Here is a 26,799-nt window from a genome sequence, read left to right on the forward strand (position 1 = left end):
TGTTTGAATTGATGGACAACCAACCAACTACAACATAATCTCGCTGTTCATTAACTATCATTCTGATATCATTCTTTGTAGTATATTTAAATTTTGTTTTTTTCTATTTGTTATTTCTATTCTTTAAAAAAGTTATATAACAATGTTATATACTAATCATTCATATATTTCAAATTTATTAGAAAAATCTATTCTGACTACTTTTAAAATTACTTTTTATCTAACGCACATACTGATATAAAGAGAGCAAAGAGTGATGTTTGTTATATCAACATCATAAAATGCATTAATAGTTACATTAAACCAGGGTTTTCCTAAATTAATGCAAGGCCTGCAGTGGGTTTAAGAGTTGATATAAAACGAATAATTAATAATATTAATTATATATATATATATATATATATATATATATATATATATATTAAATATAAAAATATTTAATTTGTTTGCATGCTAATGTGACCAGTAAGTGACATTTAACTGCAAATGTGTTGTTTAATTACTGAGATATTAACTTCCTCTGATATTTTTCCAGTAAATATCTCATTTCAAATGCTTTTGGCTAACAAAAAACATTTGGGAATCCCTGAATTACATGAACAAACATAATAAAAATGAAAATAACAATGTCATTACATGTCTAAGGTTACACAAATTTGGTCCAGAATTCCAGGATCAAAAGTTGCGTAAGGTTATTGGATATGGTTTGAACACAGTGTCTGCCTTGACGTTACTCTAAAGCACAATTTATACTTCATCCAACTTAATGTACTCTTCCGTTTTGTCTTTGAGCTAAAGTACCGGTTAATTATTTATTGAATTAGATTAGATTTATTGAAAATCTAAGTTTTGTTGGTGTAATTTAAACTATTTGCTACACATTAAATCAATCATTTTGAGTTCTGTGGAAACCACGTGACCACTGACGTCGAGGTTGGGTTTGAGAGTTTTCTGATCGACAGCCATTATGTTTTCCTGCATCATAACACAGTCAGTTGTGACGGAAGAGAGTGTAAGTCCCTGTCATTAATCATACAGCAAAATAAAAATATGTCATGTAAAAAACAAAATGTTTCAGATGATCCCACTTTTCGTCAATCCAAAATGTTCTAACTCCTTTTCCTCTGTAAAGTTACAGCATGTTGCTTTTCGAAGTATACATTTGCCTAATCTGATTACAGATCATTGGATTGTCAGTGTGCCATAAAAAAGTGCTCTAGAGGAGAGAGCCAACAATAGGCATCGCTCCAGCCAGAGATGCACCTGCCCGCACTCCAAGCAGCTCTCCTGTCTCGCACAGATAACACTCTCTCTACCCAACCTCCATGCTTCCTTTATTTTTAGGGGTGGCAAATATAAGGATTTATGACCCCTCCAGCCCCCACTTTTGGAGACGGGGTCTCAGACAGAGTGGGAAAAATTTAGCATGCAGCATGTGAATTGGTTTAGGCGTATAAAGAGATCAGGGCTAATCGGTTGGCACCAGAGACACTTCTGCATTCAGCCTCCTTTCGGGGAGGGCAACGGAGCGCGGGAGTGAATGCATGAGAGAGACAGGGAGGGAGGGAGAAGCCCATGATCTGCTCCATTGTGATAACAGATTTAGGCAGAGTGTAGGGTTCCGATAAGGAAAAGCACACTCAATAGAAGATTAGCCGCATACTTGGAGTAGAACAGTGAAGGAGAGAAGGACACTTGGAAAGAAGAGGAGATGTGTTAGTCATGCTGAAATGGATTCTGTTTATTATTTATTATTAATTTTTACTCTTTTCATCACATTAACATTTGCTTTAAATATCAGTTGCTGTGTAACAGAGCTCGAGTCTAATTTTAGCTGATTTATCAATTTAAAGCATGGAACAGCACAATATTTAGAAATAAGCAGCATTGCAGAAATCCATGATGTTAATGTTGCAATTAGGCTATCAGAGCAGGGCGATAATATACAGTAGTTTACATCTTGTGACAATACAAGCAATCAAGAAGTTGAGATGGTTTTGCCATACATGAGTATATTGTATTTTTATAAATCCAAGAGCTTGGTAATTGTATAGTTTATTTTTGGAATGATCAGTCCATTTTTGGACCAGCTATCAAGCAAGTGAAATGTGAAATATATTATGCAACATATCACTCTGAATAAAGCGGATAAAGTTTTATATATCCGCAAGTTTTATATATATATATATATATATATATATATATATATATATATATATATATATATATATCCAACGTTATATAAAGAGACGGATGATAATTGTTACATTTGCAATGAAATGAAAAGAAAAATCAAGAAAGTGAGATTTGCAATACAGTAAAGTATATTGTATGTATGTGGACAAAGTTGGACATTTTTATATATCCAACTTTATAAATGGATCTTACCAATGACTAAATTTTGTGAAAATAGCAGCAATTTAGCTATATAATTATAATAATAAAATACCTGAGATTTGAAACACAGTATATATGTCAAGTAGCGATCAAGCAGTTAAAATGTACAATATAATAGGCTATATATTGCCCTGAGTATATTTCATGTACTGTATGTGGATATGTGGTTGGACATTTTTATATACCCCACTATATATTTAGAGTTTGTTGATAATATAATATGATAATAGCAATCAAGAATTTGAGAATTGCTAGTATATTTAATGAATGTGGATCAATTTTGACATTTTTATATATCCAACTTTACATAAAGAGCTGGTTGATGAAAACATTTTGTGATAAAATCAAAAAAATCCAGCTGTTTTGATATATAGTATATATCGGCCTTTGTAAGAATACTGTATGTATGCAGATAAAGTTAAATATGTTCACATATCCACTTTTATACTGTATATATATAGAGCTAGCCAATAATATAATCTACATTTTGTAACAATAACAGCAATCAAGCAGTTGAAATATACTATATTAAGGGATATGCTATTTCCCTAATTGAGTATACTGTATGTATGAGGATAAAGTTGGATATTTTTATATAGAGCTGGGTGACAATATAGTTACATTTTGCAACACAATAAAAAAAAAAAATAGGCAGTTGAGATTTGCTATATAGTATATATATATATATATATATATATATATATATCACTTTCAGGAGTGTACTGTTGGAGATGATATACAACCCACTATAGAGCTGTGCAATAATACAGTTTACAGTATATATTCTTATTTATGCAATTGTTAGTAGATAGTGATTGTTTGAACATTATTTCAACCGGAAGGCTCTAAATAAACATTAGCAACCATTCACACACTTGCCAGATGAACTTTGCTTTTCCGTGTTTGTGTTTAGGATCACAAAGTTGCCTTTTTTGTGTTTGCAGTTGTGATTGTGTGTTGTGTTAAATGGTGATTAGCACGGACAGCGGGACGGTCAGCTGCTGATTTCAAATGGCTAAAGTGGTATGAACAGCTGCCCAGAAACTCACTCGTCCTCTGTGATGATGACACTAACACAGCTAAAATGCCATTTCACTTCATGGGCTTTTTTCTACACTTTAGGTCAAATGTGGTCTGAAGACTAGAGTAATTAGAACTGAAATGATGGATATGCTGATTTTCAGTGTTTACATGCATTTATCCAAAATCATCTCATTTTATATATATATATACACACATACATACACTGCTATAAAATGATTAATCGCATCCAAAATAAAAGATTTTGATTACATTATATATATATATATATATATATATATATATATGTGTGTGTGTGTGTACAGTGTATTATATATATATATATATATATATATATATATATATATATATACACACACACACACACACAAAAACATATATATATATATATATATATATATATATATGTATGTTTAAATGTTAATCAAACCTTAAAAAGACTGGTATTTAAATTTAATATAAATTTTCTGTACTGATGTTTAAATGTAGCACACACACACACACAAACTCCCACTTTTGTACACCTGATTGGTCACTGACAAGTGTGGATTTTGACTCCAAGATGACCTCTGGCCTCAGACCAAAAGTTAAGCTGAGTCTACAATCCAATCCCTTGTGTGGCTTGGACACTTCCAGAGGTCATCACTATGGTGACACGGCTCTGCAGTGAACAATTATCTGACCACAACATAAAAGCCAACCAGAGTCTTCAGAGCTGACCATTACATGCACACTGGTTCATACAAAGCAGTTACAACAAAAGCCACTTTAACCAACCAAACAAAGAGTTTAGTGAATATGCAGATTGTTTTTAGGCATTTTAATATCAAACAGACTAATAAATTAATCCAATAAATAATTTCCAATCAATTTGACTATTGAGAAAAACAATTCACACTTTTGAATAAAGAACACACAAAAAGAATTTGTGCAAACACACCAAAACAATTTGGCAAAACATATTTTGTATTTGTGAATGCAGAGTAAACAATAACATTTTTCAATTTAATAAATTACAATTTAATGTACAACTAGTCACATGTGCGGAATCCACTGAAAGCATAAATAATAAATAGAAAATTAAATACAATCAAATAAATAAACGTTTCAATTCTGAGGCTGCCTTCAGTCTCAAACAAAACATTCTTGAGTGTTAATTCAGTCAAGGAAATGAAATGACATTAATACTAAAAAGTATCGGGGAGATGCTTCCCAAGTGCATCCTTGACCATGCATATGTTGTTCAGGGTTCCCGCTTAATTACAGCAGTACTACTGAATAAAGTGTTTCTGGGTTTCCACAGATCATTCGTTTAAAAGAAAAGCTCGGAAGAAATGAGTGATTGTGATGTCATAGCGAACATTCCGAGTTCCAAAAATCCAGCTTTGTCTCTCCATGGCAACGGAACTTTCAAAAACATCACAATCACAGAATCCTTTCATAGAGCGCTCATGCTTCAGTTTCGTTCTACCAGGCTTCTGAGCTGTCGCAGCTGGACCCGGGTGAGGGCGGGTCGGTGTCGCTGGTCCAGGTGCGGTCGGTGCGCAGCTTCTGCATGTTCCCCGTGATCAGTGTGAGGAGCGCAGCTTGCGAGTGAGCTGACGGCTCTCCTCCTTGGCTCTCCAGCAGAGTCACCAAGAAGTTGATGTAGCGCATGGCCAGCCGCAGGATCTCATTCTTGCTGAGTTTTTTCTCGGGCGGGTGTGTGGGGATGAGTTTCCGCAGCTCTGCGAAGGCTGTGTTGACATTATGTTGGCGCCAGCGCTCACGGGTGTTGGTGAACACCTTCCTGGTCATGATACTGCGGTACTTCTGCAAAAAAAATATAATATTGTTATCATACCATCGTCTGAATATTAGAGCATGGTGGGAAATAAAAAAAATTCTGTTAATAGCAACAAGTACAAACACTTACCACTTTACGTTGTCTTGAAGCTCTATGAATGTTGGAGCATTAGGCTTGAAAAATACAAAAATAGTCCAGATGGCAGGTAAAAGCAGCAATGTGTGCGTTTAGTTCAGATAAAGAGCTGTCAGGTAATGGCAGCAGTAATAAGCCAGCATCCGTCCTCTCACTCTCTGAACCCTTGAACAAACTCCTCAGATGGAAAACAGAGTGAAAGAGAGTGAGGTTGTGAGGGAGGGGATGGGGTTTGGCTTGTGTTCCTCATTTTTATAGTCATACCGCTGTGTGACGTTGCAGGGTGCGAGTGGGGGCGGGGGGTGATTTTTACATCTGCCATTAATGCATTTAAATTGATTAACATAATGCGTCGTGTTTCCATTCACAGCTTTCGCATCTGGGGGGTTAAATACAAAGAAATCCAACTTTTTACCAGCTGAACATGAAAAACAAACTGCAGTCTAGTGTTTAAACCAAACAGGGTGCATTAATTTCAAATAAAAAGGTTTTTTTTTATGAATCATTTCCAGACCATGTAATATTTAAGTATTTTAATAATCAAATGTTATTAATTAATAATTCTAATTATTAGATGAATTATATGTAAATTTAATTTATTGTATTTGTATCTATAAATGATATACATACATCAATATACAGTACTAACTAAAAGTTAAACTGTAAAAAAAAAAACTTTAAAATTCAAATGGTTACTATTTAAAAACCATTTAAGCATTTATATATATATATATATATATATATATATATATATATATATATATATATATATATATATATATATATATATATATATATATATATATATATATATATATATATATATATATTACACACACACACACACACACTTTAAAGTAGACTGCCAATCCCATCAATACATAGCTTGCCCCTTTGCTTTTAAATAGTTTTCACAAATATTTTAGTTTTGATGTTCCCAATTTAATCCACCAAATAATGTGTGTCAATATACTCTTTACAAGTCTTCATGTTGCACATCTCTTAAATATAGCTAATAGCACTTGATGGAGCAAATATATATGCAGTTTTTACTGTTGTGAGTTTGTTCATAATCTTAAACACTTCCGCATTCAGCCCGTCAGGAAACAAAATAAAGGGCGGCTATTCAAAGCAGACTTATTGCCTATGAGCTCTAACAAATACGTGGCTGTTGTACAAAATGTGTTTCCTTCTTTTGTTGGGATGCTGGATGTCCACCTGCTAACAGATCTATTACAGCGACTCTGTCCAATAGTGAAGTGACATCATAATGAAAACTTTCCTCTGATTGGACAACACGGTGCCAAAAATCCCCACAGCATATTCACCCTGACAGAGTAATAATATGGGTTTTGTCTGAATGATGGTAATCTTGTTTAGCATGTCCTGGAGCTTCACATAAATTACACTAGGTTATGACAGAGGCAAGCTTGTGGATCAGCACATTCTTTGGGGCCAAGGTCTCCAAAGCCCCCTCTCGCTCTTTCCCGAACTCTCAACCTCCCTTCAGATCAAAAGCTGGTGTCTCGCTGCAGCAATTGTTGCGTTAAAAGTCTCTCTGAGAATTGTGGGGGATTTGCATAATGGGATTATGGAGGGATTAGGAGTCAGGCAGAGGACAGACACAGTTAGGACGGAGCTGAATTCACGACTCCATTCATATGGACTCAACCGTCAACACACCCTGCACCTGCAGAGCTGCCTTTCAGATCTGCCATCAACTTCAGCCAAACGCAAACCTGCCCAAAACAAAACTCTGTCCCAATTCACACCCAAACTTTGACCTACCTGAGCTGCGCTTTCCCACTGGAAAGAAACAGCACTGTTGTTTCTCCCAGACAGTGATGCAATTCAACTGAGGCTTCTGCTGCTCAGATGTTTCTCTCCAGTAACCTTTCAGATTCGGTCCAAAGCCTGCAATCACAAGATCTATTTGTCAATATGAATTCAAAGACCAAATGATCAGAGCTATGCAATACAAATAAACTGAATCAAATGCAACTGATTTTATTTTTATAATTTTATTACATACCTGGATTTTTCGTTTTATGAAAAGAGAAAAATATGACAAATAACATAATTTTTTTTAATGATTGTATATATATATATATATATATATATATATATATATATATAACAAGGGAAAAAAATGGAACAATAAAAAAAATGGAAATGCCACTTAATGTAGGGGTTAGTGGTTTGTTCGGATTAATTAAATGCAGAAACCTTCCCCAACTGTTCCTATTTGAGCATTTAGTTGACATTGTTAAACAGTGTTGACACTGCAATAAGGTTGACAAGAGATTTGACCCGATGTTTGCAATGAAGAGAGTTGTTAAACAGGTTCAGATTTAAACAGCATGCTCTGTTCTCACAGCTCTTTTCCATCTGAAAAAGCACTGTGATTACGGTCGCATTACTGACGTATTTATTCACACCGCTGTTTTACTGCCTCAGACTGGACACAAGTCTTCCTCCCTCACAGCCCTGTGTCCAAACACTGCCGTTTTATTTGCTTTTGTTTGAGTAGGGGCAGTTCAAATGGTGTGAGTTATTTATGGAGGCTGTTTGGTGTTTTACAGAGGCTGAGGCTCAGGAGGTGCAGAGAGTGAAAGGGAGAGTGATGGAGAGAGGAAAATGCCCTGTGGGAGTGTCTGTTCTGGAGCTCATTCCTGCGAGGGGCTGCTGGTGTGCTGAGATAAGCCCTCCGACCCCCATCACTCTCCCCCTCTTCCTCTTCCTCTGTCTGTGCAGCGCTTTCCCTCTGCTCTGACTGTCAGCGATAAGAAGATCGTCCTGTAATTGAACGACTATCTTTCTATCATGCTCATTTCAGAAAATAGCGAAGAGCTGGAAATGCATATGGTGTGGGAGATAAATGAATGGCCACTGTCACTGTAGTCAACAATCTGCATCCAGACTGGTAATTTCGAAAATGCTTTTTTAATGCCAATCAATTCAGCTTCACATACCGAATTATTTATTCAGTTCCAGACCGGTGTGACCTCCTCTAAATAAGCGGCGTCGCATCAGTAACGTGTAGCAGGAAATGTAAATCTGTCAGAACAGTGTCACGTCTGAACAGAACTCTTTCATCTGCATTGAGATGCATTCTTTACACCTGCTTCTGTGTACAGACTGTAAAGCTTACAGATGCATGTGTGCATACGCTCACTCTCAACTGTAGGTCAAAGGTCAGTAGAAAAAAAAAGTCGGGAGTCATAATTAGTGAAAAAACTAAACAGCATGAAATACTTTTAAGCTCAAACCTTCTGTTGCACTCTAAGAAGCACATTTAAAAATATAAGTCTAGTTAAATCTAATAATCTCCTGTAATTCTAAAACATTTTGATTAGTGCATTTCAAAGACTGTTCCAGCCGTTCGTGAATAAGAAATTAATAATTAATAAAAAGTTGAAATTACAAATTACTACTTCCACAAACAGATATTAAAAGTTGTAAAATCAAAATAATTTTAGAATTGAGCATAATTAAAAAACTACATAATCAGTGTATTTATCATATCAAGCAATGTGGCGAACCTGTAAAAAACTATAATACAAATACTTAATCTAAAATTATGCAGTTGAAAGCATTTTAATAAATAATATTCATAAATAACTTTTTCCTTCATTAATGATTTTGAAATAGAATATAATATAAATAGAATAAATAGCAAATTCATAGCTATATATATATATATACACTAAAATATTTTAAAGTTGAGCATAATTTAAAAATACATGTTCAATGTTCAAGATTGATAAGTCTTGGAAAACAAATTTTGCTAATTTTTGCAACTATGGCTACCCTCTAAAAAAATAAAAAATAATAACAATATTAAATCTAACAAAATGTGTGTTTATTTTGATAGATTGAAATATATTAAAAGAAATGTTTGATTTGACGGTTTCTTTTTTTTTTATTGCAACTGTCATTCTGATATAAATACTGATATAAATACAAAGGGTGATAGTTTAAACATTAATATGTACTTATTGGAACAATATCTACATTTATTATAAACCATTCTTTTTACGCATTAACTATAAATTATATACATATATTTTAATGGACATATGACTGAAATGTATTAATGTAACATTCTACATGAAAACTGAAACTACAGATGAGCGTGAGAAATATTCTAAAATATCACTCAAGCGAGTAGCAAAACTTCTTCTTCAGAAAAATCTGAGTCTGGTCTGTCCATCATTTCTGCCTGGAACTCGCTCACATAGCAGTCTTCCTCTCTTGCTGGGCGGAAGCACTGGGAATAAACACACAGACACAGAATGATAGAGCAAAACTCTGCTGCCCTCCGGATACCAGATTCTTTCCTGCTGAATTTCTTTTAAAGAGAAAGTTTATATAATTACTTATTAAAAAGTGAAAGTCAATGGGATTTCTATGCACTAAACATAAATAAATAAATAAATAAAAAATCAAGATTTTTCAAAGTGTCAAATAAAACATTTATTATTTTGTATTAATTATAATAATAATAATTGTTAATTATTGTGGTATACTTTATAAAAGAATACTACTTCTGTCTTCATTCTTTTTCACTAAATTTCATGTTCAATTTAATGTTATTGTCTTTATTTTTTAAATAATGTAAAATGAGCGAACATTAACACCAATTCTGAGCAAAATTGAACAACTAATGTTTTTCTGTGTGGAGCTAAATTAATTTAAACCATATTATTCTCAAATGCATTAGATAATTCACATTTGCAAGAAAGTTTATATATTTACAAACAGCAATTCATAAACTTAATATCTAAATGAGATAAACAACTATATAAACTTTTTGTGAAAAAAATCTTGGAAATCTATTTCAGTTTAATAAAAAGAAGTTCCAAAGGTTCTTTATAATCATGAAAAATGTTTGATTTGACAGCTTTTATAATTTTCTTTCATAATCAAATTCAGATAACTGTTTTTTAGAACAAATAATGAGGCAAATACACATAATTATCTCATGCATTTGTGAATCATATTTTGTCAAATTAATTGAGACTATTTTTAAAAGTTGTTTAAAATGTAATTTTTTTGTGTTCAACAGAAGAAAGGAAGTCATGCAGGTTATAAATGTGTGTGTGTGTGTGTGTGTGTGTGTGTGTGTACCACTGTGCACATCTCCTCCTCCTCGCCTCTTCCTCTCTTCTCCTGTCTTGTTGGGCAGATCATTCTCAGGTGAGCTCCAGTGAGTCTGACTCTGCGGTCTAGAGCTGAATCCACACGCAGTGTTTCTGCCTCCCAGCACTTCAGGTGTGGGCAGAGGAGCCATGGGAATATGGGCAGACCCTCGTGGAGCAGCTCGGCCTGGCATGAGATCTGGGTTTTGAATGAATCCTTCACCCTGTAGCTGCCAGACACTCGCTGTAGTTGAACCTCGACTGAACTGGCTTGGTGTTAATGTGTTGTATGAGTGAAAATGAGCTGTATCCTCTCCTCTGATGCTGTTATGACCTGCTAATGTGAATAAGAAGCAATTTAAATGATTGCCCTGAAAAAAAAAACTAATTTTTTCATTTAAACAGGATCCAAAATTAACTTTTGCCAACAACTACATTTGCCGACCATATATAGTATATTTCTAACTAGCGAGTAAAATATATTTAGCATTATGATTATTGTCATAAAAGTACAAATATTCAATATTAACACAAATATAATTCTAGTCAATAGTTTACAATAATTCAAATTTTTAATGCTCATCAAGGCTGCATTTATTTGAGCAAACATACTTGAATAAAAATTGGGAACTATTATTAAAATTTCAAATATATTGAACTCTTCAAATATACTCTTCTCAACATCAGTTGAGCAACCAGAGGATTAAAATGAGCACAGAAAAATATCAATTTGTCTTATATATATATATATATATATATATGTGTGTGTTAAAATGTAATTTATTCCTGTGATGCAAAGCTTAATTTTCAGCACCCTTGCTCCCTACAGAAATCCTTCTAATATGCTGATTTGCGGCTCAATTGTTAATAATCATTCTTATTCAAATTCTTATAAAGCAGTGTTGTATTTTTCTCTCAGGATTCTCTGAATAATGAAAAGTTCTAAATAAAAGCATTTGTTTGAAATACAAATCTTTTATGACATTCTAAAAATCTTTAACAACACTTTTGATCAATTTAAATGCATCCATGCTGAATAAAAGTATTTTAAAAGCATTACATGTTACTTGAATGTTATCAGGATTCACACAACAATAAAAGTTATTGTTTATAATGTAGTCATAAATTATAATTAATTGCTTGGCAAGTGTTCATTTTGGATCCTGTTTGAGAGGTTCAAGCAATTTGTCCTTTTTAAAACACTAATACTGACAAATCAGCTCTGTAAACTGGCTAGGCGACGTCTTATCCTCCTGCTGTATCTGTGGTTTAACAGGATCCTGTTCCCAAAAGGGAGAGTGAGTTTGGCTGTTTATGTTTGAGTAGGGTGTAGCCTCACTCTTTTGGACATTGGACTTGGTTGTGATGTCACTGAAGAGCTGCGGAGAAACAAAGAGAGCGTGGAAATGTCGACAGGCTTTATTAACCAACAGTGTACCCTGTGATAGTTTGATCTTGAATACTGTTGAAACTTGTACTACCTTAATGACTTTGTGAGGGATCTGTGGGAACATTTCCTGCAGCTCAGAGAAAGAAGCTCCCAGCAGCCACTGCAGTGATGGAGCTCTTCTCAACATCAGTTGAGCAACCAGAGGATTAATGCAGGGGAACTGCAGAAGGCAACGCTCCGCCTAAAACAAACACACATTAATGTATAGTTGAAATGAGCACAGAAAAATATTAAACTTTTAGCTTCATCTACTGAGGAAAATCTGGTGAGGTGGACAGTTGTTGACATTTTCCAATGTAACACACACATATTAACTGCAGAAAATAGTTTTAACTTGCCCAGTCCAATCCTATATATATATATATATATATATATATATATATATATATATATATATATATATATATATAACTGTAGTATTAGTCTGCAACATAACAAAATGGAAAAAAGTTAAGTTTTGTTACTTTCTGAATGCACTCTGTGTATATATATATTGTATATATAAAATACTTCACTTTTTTCAATTTTGTTATGTTGCAGGCTAATACTAGTTATTTTAATTAATTTCTTTCTCATCCTGTAACTCATAATGCCAAAGTTAAAACAGAATTTTAGAAATGTCTGTAAATTTATTAAAAAGAAAAACTAAAATATCACATTTAATCAGCCCTTAGTTGAAGCACCTTTGGCAGCAATTACAGCCTCAAGTCTTTATGAATGAACTAATTCTCATTTGAAAGAGAAATGTATAAATTGAAATATTTTTAATATTAATTTGTGCATTTTTAAAATGTTTAATAAAAGTGCAAAAAGTCATGAAGATCTGCCAGGAACTTTTATTTTGTCCACATTTTGTGTACACACTTCTAATTTAAATTTTGGTAATCAATTTGGTAATTTATTTTTTTTTGGTGCTACAAACATTTTAGACCTGAGATTTACCTCAGTGGGCTGCACAGTGAGCCAGTCTCTATCCAACCAGCTCAGTCCATCTCTCTCTGAGTTCATCAGCGTATGTAAAGATATCTTATAGATGTAGCTGGCTATCTCTTCTTCCTCACACACCAGTAACACCTGAAACACATACATATGCCATGATCCAAAAATGTACAGACTTTGAATGCTACATACTTTTTAATAGAGCATTCAACAGAGGAAATATTACATCTGGCCATGGCATTACCTTTATAAGCACCAACATTTGTTTTGAGGTCTGTTATCAGTAACTGAATTAAATGAGTAAGAAAATACCTTGACATCAAACTTCTCAGACTTGTTTCCAAACAACACAGATGCAGAGTAGACATGAAGCAGATTGATATAGATGTTACTGGAAATCCTTAAAAGTGGGGAAAAAACGGAAATAAAAATAAGTATGGGATTTTATGGGATAACACAAGACGTCTTCACCTTACAAATGGTTGCCAAAGCAAACAGGCAATGAAATACATCATACACTGTGATAAAGTGTGATACGCTAGAGAAAAACAGGACAATGTTTTGGAATCAGCACCCCAAAATGACCAGGAAACAAGTGCTGGATTGCACCCAGCAAATATAACGCTGGGTGACTGTTAACATGATCAGACAGATGTAATTGTATCTCAAACTGACAGTGCCCTGTGGTTCTCAGTGCTGTGCAGAATGACCCAGCAGCGGCTGAACTGCAGGGAGAGGACTGTGAGTCTCATCACAACAAGCTCAGATGCCACTCCAATCTTCATGTCCAACTCACTCAGCTCCTGAACACAGACAAACAGGATATACATGTTTATGGTTACTTTGTGAATGGTAGAGCAATTGTGTATATAGAGCATCACCTGGATGAGGATGGCGGTGTTCTCGTCCACAGTGATAACATCATAATGGGTGCCACCTAGCTGCAGTGCAGATGGAGAGTGTTTCCTCTCCAGCAGAACCATATTGTACCTGCCAACAACAGTTGGTGTTTTTGTACATCAGCATACACTCTTAACAATAAATGAATTCCAGGAAGAATCTTTAACATCCATGGAATCTTTCCATTCCACAACACGTTTAATATTGTAAAAAATAGGATTCTTTTGATTCTTAAAATGTTTTTCACGCTAAGACAAAAACTATCATTTAAAAAAAAAAGTATTACATCACTGCAAAACCCCTTTGGGACCTTTATTTTTAAAAGCAAATACATTATATATACATGGTTTAGAATGCAAGAATAGAATGCGGCAGGAATGGTTCCTAAAACAAAGAAAACAATTTTGTTTCCTTTTATTAGGCCACTTCCAGTTCCTCTGTTCCAAAGTAAATTAGGTTTCAGAAAGGGCTTTTGGTTAAATGCCTGAAATAAGGTCTTTGGAAACAGCCCAACATATTTTCACAATTTATTTGGTGATATAAAATACATAAGTTATGCCCTACTCGAGATTTAAAAAAACAAATGGCTGTATGGGACTACAGAGTTTTTCAGTGCACATTAAACAGGGGAAACTCACCATCTTTCTAATCCACTATTAAAGCCTCACTGCGTTTATAAGGATGTTTGCTAAATAATCTTAATCAAATGTTTCTGTTTGTACATTTTAAAGACTAAAAGAGCAGTCAAAACTAAGTGGTGGTGAACCATGCAATTGTGGTAGTTTTATTTTATTCTAACTCATATTTATATATATATATTAGGGGTGTAACGATACGCGTATTCGTATTGAACCGTTCGGTACGACGCTTTCGGTTCGGTACGCGGTACGCATTATGTATACCGAACGGTTCGTTGGAGTAATTAATTATATTTGAAAAAAAAAAAAAGAGAGAGAAAGAAATATAATGATATGCGTTCAACAAGGTAGCCCAATAACCCAAACAACGTAACAGGCAACGCCCCTGACACTCCCGAAGAAGAAAAAACACCATCTTATATGTTTATGTTAGGCTACTCAGCAGGCGCTCGCTCACTCAGTACGCGCTGAAGGCTCGTTGCAAAATAGCCAATGCGTTTAACAGACTAGAAATGAGAAGATCCTCCAATAACCAACAGGTCTGGTGTTTGGGTGCACTTTGGATTCCCTTTAAGCTATAATGGTGATGGCAAGAGAGTGGTGGATAAATAAACAACGGTATGTCGCATCTGCAACATGACAGGGTACACCAGCGGGATTACAAAAAAAAAAAAAAAAAAAAAAAAACCAGCGGGAATATCTGGGATATATGCGTCAGTACTATCTGGGAAAAGACGAAAAAAAGGAGAAACATGCACGCAGCAAACTATCCCTGCAGCATTTAGACACTATAGCTTACAGGGAATCCAACCCAAACACCAGACCTGTTGGTTATTTTAGGATCTTATATTTCTGGTCTGTTAAATGCATTAGACATTTTGCAACGAGCCTTCAGCGCGTGCTGAGTGAGCGAGCGCCTTAGGGGCCGTTCACATATCGTGCCTAAAAACGCATGGAAAACGCTAAGCGCGTCTTTCTCCTCCTTTCCAAAGCGCTCGGGCAGAAGCGCTCATGAGGCGTCTGTCTTTGCTAAGCAACAATGACGTGCTCTCTCCATGAGACGCGGAAATTTCAGCGAAGGATAAATGGATTTGCAGCTCTAAAAATCGCTTGCAGTAGCTCTGCTACTGAATTTATTTCAAAATTGCAATCCATATACAACTATGATCAGCTGTTCCTTCATCTTGGCTGAGCTCTCAACGTTGTTACGGGAAAGGATGAAGCTGATTGGTTGGTTCTTGTCACATGACCCGCGGTGCGCTTGCGGCATTCTGAAAAGTTGAGATGTTTTTACATTTTGCTGTATCTAAAACGTATCGAACCGAACCGAACCGAACCGTGACATCAGTGTATCGTATCGAACCGAACCGTGAATTTTGTGAACCGTTACACCCCTAATATATATATATATATATATATATATATAGAGAGAGAGAGAGAGAGAGAGAGAATATATAAAATGCAAAAGCTCTACATCTCAATGTGTCAGACTTCACATGCTAACCCCCTAATTTTGACTACTTTTTAAAACAATGACAAAGTATTTGGCAAAAACTATTGAGCAACTCACATTGTCTCCAGTGTGCGTTGCATCTTTAAGCGTCTCAGTAAACCATCAGTGACGAGCAACACAAATGGAATAGTGTCCAGATATGATGCCGAAATGGATTCTTCTGATAAATCTGCAAATGAACGATTCAAATATCCAAACACAAAAATGCAATATATTCCAACACTGAAAAGTAAACAAAGTAATGTTTAATATTGTATATGAATGCTTTTAAAATATATTGACTATGTACTTTGCAAAACGTAGTTCTGCAACGTCAAGCTAGGAGCTAAACCATACTGATCCAGAAAATCATCAATATGATGTGAGCGTTAGGTTTGTTGGACTGACTGGATTCAGGCACTGCAGTGGAGAAGGAGATAAAGTTGACGTTTTTCTCTGAACACACACTGCCGAAGGGTGAGTGACCCACAGGTTGAAGCTCAAACACCATGCTGAAACTCTGCCAAGGGAAGTCAGGACCAACATGCTGACTGCACACAACAAGACAGCTGCTGCAGGAGAGTCTGAGGAGAGAGGAGACAGACAATCGATAACACATTTAATTGGACCATACATACAGAATTCATGGACTTGAAATAAAAAAGAAGATCTATACACCTGTCCATCACTTCTCTGCTCTTAACTTTACTCTTTCCTTCATTGGGAATGACTTCAGACACAGAGTTCCCTAAACACACGCACACACAATATTAAACAGAACAAACACTACATAGTACCTGTCTTATAAATGGTTTATTGAAGTTAACGCACCTTGGGCCTGGTTGAGAGCTACAAGCAATTCTGTGTTGACACGGTTCACTGTCAAAACTAGAACCTGCTCGTATTCAACAACAATCATTAGACACTCACATTCTGTAAAATAATTTTTCAGTTTTACAGAATCATGATATTTATATATATATATATATATATATATATATATATATATATACACAAAACATTTTTCAGTTTTACAGAATCATGATGTTTATTTATTTATATATATATATATATATATATATATATATATATATATATATATATATATATATATATATATATATATATATAATATCATGCTATATAGTCAACAACATAGGCAATAATATATTATACACTGAGATTTGCCATATAGTATATATTGGTTCATGTGAGTGTACTGTATATATTCAATTCAATTCAAGTTTATTTGTATAACGCTTTTTACAATACAAATCGTTACAAAGCAACTTTACAGAAAATTATGTTTCTACAATATTAAGTAGTAGTTTATAAGTGGTGACTGTCAGTTTGAGCACGTATGACAGGATTTTTAGAAAAATGAATACAAGACATAGTCAGCCAGATGATGAACATATATGCAAATAAGGTTCAACTTTACATAATGCTGTGTTGTTATTTAGATTAATCTCTGTAAACCTCACTTTAAAGTTGTGGTTAGAATTGGAATTCATCCATGTGTTGATTTGCTCCTGGAGCTCCATAAGTTTAGGATTGGGTTCTTGTCTCTTCTGACTCAGATACTGCAGCACCTCAAACTTTCTCAACAGCTCATCCAGACAGCTCAGAGCACAGGATTCCTTCACATTAGCCAGGTAATCTAAACAAAGGCAGATTTTACAGGTGTGTGAGCTATGATTAAAACACAAATGAGATCTGTTTACGTCAGACAACAATGTCAAAGAATTTGGCATATTTAAGATCAATAAATCAAAAGTAGGGTTGAAAGTATTTCCCCAATAATAATAGTAATAACACTAATAAAATATTTGAAGGAATTTTACACAAAGTTTCTTCAGCGTTTTAAATCGAACAGTAAATATCTGTTGTGCAGTACATACATTACAGTTATAAAAAAAAAAAAGGTTCCTCTCAGTGATATTAGACCGTTTTCCATGAGACATGAGTGTTTTTTCTCAGATATTTACCAGTGGCTGTGCTGAGGTCACATGTGAGAAGAACATGTTCCTTCAGTGTGACCAGAATATGTAGAAGTGTCATTTCATTGAGCACACTCTCCCCATCTGCCACAAAATGCAAAAACCATCATGTACTGATCTTTGGCTATTTCATATTAATGCGTGAGAAGGTGTCTCCTCTGACTCTGTTCTGTCCGAAGCATCCTCTCTTGCTGCTTTACGAGGAATCTTGTGAGCTCAGAAGACAGAGTACCAAAGTCTCTGTTGTTCAAAGCAGAGATGCCCAGCTCCTGCATTTTACTCAGAGAGGGCAGAGCTAATGCCTGCAGCTCCCTATATGCATCTCTTTGACACTCTACAGGAATAAATACAGAAATATGGCGATTAATTTCTCAAACCAAACAATTAAATGATTATGAATGAACAAAAAACATTTTTTTTTAAATGTTTTAAAAAACATTTAGTATTTTGTGCTTACAATCATTTTCATGCAATATTCAAGATGTGAAGGCAATGATGATACCTGTGGCTTGGACATATACAGTATTGCTGATGGTCTCTTGTTTCTCTTCACAGGGAAAGCACATCTCAGTGGCAATGACATTGCTTTGTGTTTCTGAGATGTGATTAACTGTTTTTATTCTGTTCTCTAGCAAGGCTTTTCCTGTAGAATTCTGGCTCACATTTACCTCTGAAAGAAACTCAAATATTAGACGGAATAAGATACTTATGTTTCAGTCAGTGTGTATAACTAACATAACAAAATATGTGAGGAAAGTCCTCTAAACATTCTGCATTCTGTTCCTTACAAAATGAAATCCAATGAAATCCCAAATAATTAAATCAGTTTCCTACCTAAATTTATTTTGCTCACAAGTAATTTCACTTGGATATACAGGTGCTGGTCATATAATTAGAATATTATCAAAAAGTTGACTTATTTCACTAATTCCATTGAAAAAGTGAAACTTATATATTCTATTCATTCATTACACACAGACTGATATATTTCAAATGTTTTTTTCTTTTAATTTTGATGATTATAACTGACAACTAAGGAAAATCCCAAATTCAGTATCTCAGAAAATTCAAGAAAAATTTAGAAAATTTGAATATTACTTAAGACCAATACAAAGATAGGTTTTTAGAAAATCTTGGCCAAACTGAAAAGTATGAACATGAAAAGTATGAACAAGAAAAGTATGAGCATGTACAGCACTCAATACTTAGTTGGGCTTCTTTTGCCTGAATTATTGCAGCAGTGCGGCATGGCATGGAGTCGATCAGTCTGTGACACTGCTCAGGTGTTATGAGAGCCCAGGTTGATCTGATAGTGGCCTTCAGCTCTTCTGCATTCTTGGGTCTGGCACATCACATCTTCCTCTTTACAATACTCCATAGATTTTCTATGGGGTTAAGGTCAGGCGAGTTTGCTGGCCAATTAAGAACAGAGATACCATGGTCCTTAAACCACGTACTGGTAGCTTTGGCACTGTGTGCAGTCCTGTTGAAAAATGAAATCTGCATCTCCATAAAGTTGGTCAGCAGCAGGAAGCATGAAGTGCTATAAAACTTCCTGGTATACGGCTGTGTTTTACCATGGACCTCAGAAAACACAGTGGACCAACACCAGCAGATGACATGGCACCCCAAACCATCACTGATTGTGAAAATTTTACACTGGACCTCAAGCAACGTGGATTGTGTGCCTCTCCTCTCTTTCTCCAGACTCGGGGACCCCTTTTTGGGTTTAGATGCTTCTGACGCTGTCTGTTGTTCAAGAGTGGCTTGACACAAGGAATGCGAAACCCGTGTCTTGCAGACATCTGTGTGTAGTAGTTCTTGAAGCACTGACTCCAGCTGCAGTCCACTCTTTGTGAATCTCCCCCACATTTTTGAATGGGTTTTGTTTCACAATCCTCTCCAGGGTGCGGTTATTCCTATTTGGTTGTACACTTTTTTCTACCACATCTTTTCCTTCCCTTCGCCTCTCTATTAATGTGCTTGGACACGGAGCTCTGTGAACAGCCAGCCTCTTTTGCTTTGAGCTTTTGTGTCTTGCCCTCCTTGTGCAAGTTGTCAATGGTCGTCTTTTGGACAACTGTCGAGTCAGCAGTCACCCCCATGATTGTGTAGCCTACAGAACTAGACTGAGAGACCATTTAAAGACCTTTGCAGGTGTTTTGAGTTAATCAGCTGATTAGAGTGTTGCATCAGGTGTCTTCAAGATTAAACCTTTTCACAATATTTAAATTTTCTGAGATACTGAATTTGGGATTTCCCTTAGTTGTCAGTTATAATCATCAAAATTAAAGAAATAAACATTTGAAATATATCAGTTTGTGTGTAATGAATGAAAATAATATACAAGTTTCACTTTTTTAATGGAATTAGTGAAATCAATCAACTTTTTGATGATATTCTAATTATATGACCAACACCTGTATTTTACAATAAGCAAAAGTTGCAATAAAGATTATTAATTATCTCACTCTACCTGCAGCTTCTGGACCGCTCCGTTGAGGTTTCTGCATTGGACATTTTTTCTGCATTGTTCTTAATGTCAGAAAAGATGACAAAGGGTTCAGGTCTTCATGAGACAGAACTATAGAATTATTTCTCTTTCTGCCTCTCAAACAGTTTGATAATGGAGATGATTTAGAGATCATATCTTCTCTTCTCTGTTCTGACTGCTTAGGAAGTGTTTGTATATTGGATATCACTTCAATATATTTAACACTGGGCTTCAGTGGAGAAGACTTAGGCATCTCAATCACTTTAGAGATGACGGGCTGCTGTTCTGAAAGACTAATGGAAGAATTCCCCGAGCATCTTTCTGCTGAACTAGACTTGTGTTCTTTTATCTCTGCAGATTTACAGTCTCCTCTGGTTGTGTTAATTGTAGAACTGTCTTTAGAACTGTCTTGAGACTCCATTATAAAGAACTTCACAGTTGTACCTCTATCCACCTGTGTAGGTACAGCTGACTGCAGTGGTTTACTCTGGGAAAGGTGAACTGCAGTGGTGCCTTATTTAAAAAACAATCATGATTGGAAAATATATATTTATGTTGTATCTGAATGAGATGATGAGAGAAACTTAAAAAGCTCACCTGCATTTGAAGCATACTTACTCAGCAACTCTGTACAACATTAGAATACAGAACTTAAGAGTAGTATATCATTCTAACAAAATCTTAAAACCATGGATAAAATATTGAAAAAATATTATTATTGCATTCTGTCTTTTATATAGTATTTTTTAAGGAGACAAATATTGTATTCTGTCTTACCATCTATAAACACAATGGACAGTGGTGAGAATGTTTCATCCACATGTGGCTTTCTCACAGCGCTCTTACAGTCTTCTGTCGACATTTTCTCAGTATAGATGGAGAGATTTCTGAAGACGTTTTCAGGACACATCACTGTACTGCCAGTGAGGTGAAACTTGCCCATATTGTCTTTGGGTTCTGCAACCTGTTCCATCTCCACCTTCAGGAGTGTGAGAAGCTCTGACAGTGACTGAATGTGGACCAATGGCTTAGCTACCTGTGGTTCTGTACAAAAACACAAAGGAGTTTAAGGGCTGTAAATAAACACACTTCTATAGATGCACACTAAGTTTCTCAGATTTTCTACACATTACTACATTACCAGCAAGTAAAAGGCGAGCCATACATTGGGGATGTTTCTCTGCCATCGAAACAGCTTTTTCCATATTTTCACAATCACTGTCTGACATGAAATGCCTAGGAAAAGTACATTATGTTTTATTTACTTTATCAAGTATTTTAATATTATGACCGTTACTATCATTGAACCTCAAGTCAACATGAAAATAAAATTGAGCTTATTTACTTTCTTTATAGACCTTAATCAGGTTAGACACCATTATGAATTTAACATGGAAGAAAACGAAGTTGTGAAGAACAGATTTACAATTTTTACAATGGCACACGTTCTGTAAATGAAGTAAACTTGTTGTAAATGCCATTTCAAGATGACTCAAAGAATGAAACCACAAGTACAACAAGCCTGTACTAGATCTCTTAAAGAAGTGGTTGAGTTATTTTTCTATGCTTGATTATGTTTATGGGGTGCAATCAAACATGCGTTTATGCTGATTAATAATTATTTTTCCACTTAATTTACCTCTATTCTACACTGCTCTCTCCCTTCTCCTATAAATGCTCTGATGATTTCCTGCTTTATGAAGCCCCTCCTTGAGAAATATGCAATGGGTTTAGATTGGTGATCTGGTCCAGTGTGCTGTGATTGGCTAAACTGCCTAGTTGGCACCTAAATGTCCAGCCCCTCACCTCAACGCCATGCACTCCAGTGTTGTATTATAAACAATCATTAAAATTATTAATTTGAACCAGATCGAGACCCAGAGGATATTAGTGAAGAGAATCACGCAGAACCTGTGCAAGCACGGCTCTTAATGGTATGTTTTTTTGTTTGTTGTTGTTGCACACTTTTAGATACACTGTTATTTGTAAATGCTACTGCTTCTGTTAGCTTCTAATATACAGTTTTATCCTGATTAAAGTTTTAATACTGTACGCCAACCACACACGCATCCATGTGTAACACTTCTCATAGCTATGTGGAAATAAGTGTATAAATGGAACATTTTATTTTTAGCTGAATGAGAGAGAGAGAGAGATAGAGAGAGAGATACAGAGTGTGTGCAGAGCAGGGGGAAGCGAGGAACAGGATTGAGAACCGCTGCATTAGAACATTGATTTTGATACATGTGAATCCATTAGAATCGTAAGAAGACAGAATTGCGATTCATGTATGAATAGATTTTTACGTGCACTCCTAATTTTCTCTTCCTTTTCTCGGAAGCAGCACAACATGGCCTCGTACCCTTTGCTGCATGTTCCTGGGGGTGGGGTTTACCTGGGGTTGTGATGTCACAAGTCCCAGAAGTAACTTTTTTCTAAAATTTTGTAGCCATTAAACTGACATAATTTAAAAAGACGAAATCTCCATTTGCACGGATTTTTCAGCATCGTAGCTTTGCAGATTTTGTTTATGGTCAAACAGCAACATTACACACTAACATTAAGAGTGAAATTGCAATTAACCACCCCTTTAACATATTTAATGCACCAAATATTTACAGCCTTCTCTCCCTGTTATAACAAAAACAACAAACTCACTGCTTATAAACTGGTGACAGACTCTCAGCTGACAGATGTCTGCTGGACATACACAGGTCTTGTAGACACAGCGGATGACTAGATGGTGAAAGAAGCAGGTCTAATTCCAGCTCAGCATAAGACCTCAAAGCAACTGGAATGAAAGGTTTTGAAGTCAGTAGAGATTAGAAAAGCAATCTACAGCAGGAACCACTCTTTGTTTGTGATTAAATATGGAAAGCAATTTCCCATACCTGGAGATTGTGGCTCCTTGAAGGTGATGTTAGCAAAGCAGCTTTCAGGCGCTTCCAGGACCTCCAACTCCTCCATGTGTTTATCAGCAGTGGAGACTATTACAATTTAAATATAATTATAATTGACTTTTATGCAAACTATAACGGCAGCTGTCTGATTGTGACTGCATTAGATAACAAAATATAAAAGCAAATGGTATTTGCATTTTTCTAGCTATTTATTGGTGTTCGTGCATCAATTGCTTCATTATTTTAAACCTGACAAATGTTTAATTTTTTTCTTTCAATCAAATGATTAGCTTATACTTGTTCTTTCTACTTTGAAATAAATACCTTTGCTTGGATATTTTGTTATCTAATGCAAATGACATTCAGAAATGTTTACCTTTCCAAATACTCTTTGGGGGCATTGTTTCTTTTTTTGCTAATTATGGCAAGTTTTACCTTCTTTGAGAAGATCTTTTAAAGGGGAACATTCTTCTATTGGTTCACGGGTGATATTTAGAAAATCTTGAATTTGTTCAAAGGAATAATTGGGCTCTCGTCTTGGAAAGCAGTCCATATGAACTTCAACAGGCAACATCAGAGACTGTTAAGAAATTATAGCTGTTATTTAAAATATACAAACATTTTCATTAGCTGCAAATAGCACGACCAAGAGAGATATTTACATTAACATGATTTAGTTTAGAAGATTACCTCTTCGTTTAGTACTGCTTCTTTTTTGAACTCTTCTGTAGTATTTAAAGCAAACGTGGCACCTGTTACCTGGTCTAGCACTGCATCATATGAAGCACAGTGTCTAGAAGGAGGAAACACAGGTGAGTTGAAAATATAATTTCAGGACAATCTGGCATGGTTTCTATCTTCCTCTGAGCCAGGTTACATCTATTTGTTCAATTCTAAGTGAATGATTCTGAGGATTTGTTATGCCTAATCCCTAATGTTGTACCTAAAAATAACTTCTTCTAAGAGATTTACAGATGAGTTGTTAACTGGATCTGAGACGATCATGATGCTCAGCCTCTGAAGCATCCTTTGAAATGGAGGTAGGTGGCCTTTAAATTGCTGAAGAGGGTCACTGAATATCACCTCCTCTGGCAGAGACAGATCTAAGATTTAGGAGACAAGGACAGAATAACATCTGGATTTTCTATTATGAGCGCATCAAAGTAAAATTCATACTTCTGTTGTCCAAGAACATATAAAGTTAAACTCTTTTTAAAAAAACTTTAAAAAGCAAGCTGTGTGATTTTAAGGTATTTCTAACACAAATCTACCCCTTTTTAATACAATATCACAGTCAGAAATCTATGGATACAGTATAATTGATACAGAAATGAAACAAAAAACGAACTAAATAATACTGAGTACTCCAGTTCTCACCATCACAGCATGTATCTGGTGAACACGGACTAAAACTTTCTTCCCAAGGTGATCTGGTGGTACTGCTCTCAACTCCATCTAGGAGCCAGAGGGCTTCTGTGGTAGAAATACTGCACTGAGAGGCAGGGTTAGAGCTGGGAACCACTTCCTCTTGACCTCTTCCTGTCTGCAACACATTAAACCTAAACACAACATAGTCCAATTTGAAGAACCTACATTTGAATGAACATTTAAACAGCTTATAAAAACTTCAACCCATTGCTTCCGAGCTAAAATATGAGTCCTCTATCCATAACAAAACTAATCTCCTCTTAATTTAGAATTGGAATAGGCACAGACCAAGAACTGTTTACAAGCGAAAACAGTTCTAAACAGATTTGTTGGTGGATTTTAATGTGAGACCACAACACTGTACAGATGTTTTCACTAAAGGAAGCATTTTATGGATTATGATGGACTGGAGGGGTGTGGATTACTTGTGAACTATTGTGAACTATTGAGATTTAATCTGCAGACACAAATACAAAATAAGGTGAGATCGATCGTATCAAAGGACATTACAGAAATGGTTCAAACCTCTCCAAACAGTCACTGAAATGTGTCCTGGTCTTCAAATCATCCATTACAGACCCAGTCACTTGTAGAGTACAAACTGATGTTTTGTTCTCTGTCAAAAATGACACAAATCAATGTTGGTTTGATATCTTTGATTATCACAAATTGTCTCCAGGGCTTATTTATCAACACAGATATCTACAGGACCTTATTTTAAAACCAAAGCTGCTCGTCAATACAATGAAAGCAACTTATTTCATATTCAGTTAAGCACAAACATGGCACACTTACTCCATGGTGCTCTATAAGCTTTGTCCTGCAGGTGTCCGTTGTGTGGGTAGACGTTACTGACCAGCTGGAACGGAACTGGAAGTTCTAACAAGCCAATCATCATTCTGTGTCTGACCAAGGCCTGAAACAGATGACATCTCATTTTTAAAAGTTTCAGAGATTTACAAAGTATTTCTCTGATATTTCTATATCGGGTTGTACCCTTATTCTAGTTTGTATACTTCTACCACACTGGCAATTTAATTTTTTTTCTGTTTTATTTTGTATGCATGCATAATTGTACAACGTTCAATATTTGCATTTGTATTAAAGTGCATGTATAATGTTAAAAAGTCACTTTAAGATTAACATGGGGTTAACGTTGAGTGATTAATGACATTCATTTTGTAGAGTAACGTTAACCCTTTAATGTCATTTTATATTGAAACAAAAACATATCAATGTTGTAAAATCAAAAATATTGTTCAGAATACATTAATGGAACCAGTGAAGGAACCATTTAGCTATAAAATCGACAATGTTCTCTATTATAGATCAGTGGCGGGAAGAACTCACCTCAGAGATGTAATCAATGGCCTTATACCCCACAGTCATGAAAGTGGCACTTAGTTGGGTTTGACCACAGGAATTCATGTTGAAATCACATCAAAATAGCTTAAAAAATGAACAAAAAGCTAAGAATTTAGAGGATATCCATTAAATCTTGTTGTGGAACAATCTTCACGCGATTGGAGTGCAGTTTCAAGAAGAAGTAACGTACACATTTACACACCTCAGTTTAACGGAATTATGTAAAAAAAAAAAAATAATAATAATAATAATTTAATGGGTCTTACTTTGACGTGGCCTGTCAATTCGAATATATCGTGAAATATCGGTTCTGTTGAAATGACGATAGAGTAATTAAATTAATTTAATCAACACAGGACAACAGAGTTAAACCAGTCAGTTGAGCACTTAAAACTGGATATAACAAATCTAAAGTAAAACTGTCTGAGGGGAGACATTACTCACGCGCGCTCTCTCAGTGATTGACAGGCGGAAGCTACACGACGACCACGCCCACCAATAAATTGAATTTAACTTTTGATTCATCATTTGAGCTGATATTTTATTGATTGATTTTTATATATTATTTGAACATTTTATTTATTTAAATTTTGCTAAGAAAGAATTTCCATTATGAAATTCATCCCAGTTTCCACCTAAATACCAGGCCTATATTTACCATAGTAAAACCGCCACCTTTAGACAGGGTTATTG

The 26,799-nt window shown here is 35.2% G+C and overlaps 2 protein-coding genes across 4 annotated transcripts; both read right to left on the bottom strand.

Annotated features, from left to right (window-relative positions):
- Nucleotides 1-4,224: 4,224 nt before the first annotated feature.
- Nucleotides 4,225-7,336, bottom strand: tal2 (T-cell acute lymphocytic leukemia 2). The gene is made up of 3 exons (XM_052555572.1): nucleotides 7,148-7,336; nucleotides 5,354-5,738; nucleotides 4,225-5,250 (listed from the first exon to the last, which is right to left on the bottom strand). The coding sequence occupies exon 3, from the start codon at nucleotides 5,233-5,235 to the stop codon at nucleotides 4,906-4,908; it is 330 nt and encodes a 109-aa protein (XP_052411532.1). The 5' UTR covers nucleotides 5,236-5,250; nucleotides 5,354-5,738; nucleotides 7,148-7,336; the 3' UTR covers nucleotides 4,225-4,905.
- Nucleotides 7,337-9,077: 1,741 nt separating this feature from the next.
- LOC127958839 (protein shortage in chiasmata 1 ortholog) lies at nucleotides 9,078-26,339 on the bottom strand. Of its 3 annotated transcripts, none has more exons than XM_052557851.1 (29): nucleotides 26,092-26,339; nucleotides 25,537-25,657; nucleotides 25,267-25,357; nucleotides 24,691-24,872; nucleotides 24,257-24,416; nucleotides 24,004-24,106; nucleotides 23,749-23,893; nucleotides 23,305-23,400; nucleotides 23,072-23,204; nucleotides 21,555-21,649; nucleotides 21,191-21,457; nucleotides 21,011-21,040; nucleotides 20,396-20,926; nucleotides 18,422-18,589; nucleotides 18,083-18,253; nucleotides 17,908-18,003; nucleotides 17,404-17,579; nucleotides 16,751-16,814; nucleotides 16,598-16,667; nucleotides 16,328-16,503; nucleotides 15,998-16,109; nucleotides 13,771-13,879; nucleotides 13,565-13,692; nucleotides 13,202-13,289; nucleotides 12,893-13,024; nucleotides 11,982-12,131; nucleotides 11,714-11,879; nucleotides 10,490-10,834; nucleotides 9,078-9,629 (listed from the first exon to the last, which is right to left on the bottom strand). In XM_052557851.1, exons 1-29 carry the CDS (start codon nucleotides 26,167-26,169, stop codon nucleotides 9,544-9,546), a joined length of 4,269 nt encoding a protein of 1,422 aa, XP_052413811.1. In that variant the 5' UTR covers nucleotides 26,170-26,339; the 3' UTR covers nucleotides 9,078-9,543. The 3 variants fall into 3 exon arrangements, with proteins under 3 accessions (XP_052413811.1, XP_052413810.1, XP_052413812.1); XM_052557850.1 differs by having other exon boundaries at nucleotides 10,490-10,837; XM_052557852.1 differs by lacking the exons at nucleotides 24,004-24,106; nucleotides 24,257-24,416; nucleotides 24,691-24,872; ... (1 more) ...; nucleotides 25,537-25,657; nucleotides 26,092-26,339 and having other exon boundaries at nucleotides 9,081-9,629; nucleotides 10,490-10,837; nucleotides 23,690-23,878.
- Between the last annotated feature and the right edge of the window lie 460 nt (nucleotides 26,340-26,799).

The sequence above is a fragment of the Carassius gibelio genome, chromosome B5, assembly GCF_023724105.1.
Source record: "Carassius gibelio isolate Cgi1373 ecotype wild population from Czech Republic chromosome B5, carGib1.2-hapl.c, whole genome shotgun sequence".
In the NCBI taxonomy this organism is placed as follows: domain Eukaryota; kingdom Metazoa; phylum Chordata; class Actinopteri; order Cypriniformes; family Cyprinidae; genus Carassius; species Carassius gibelio.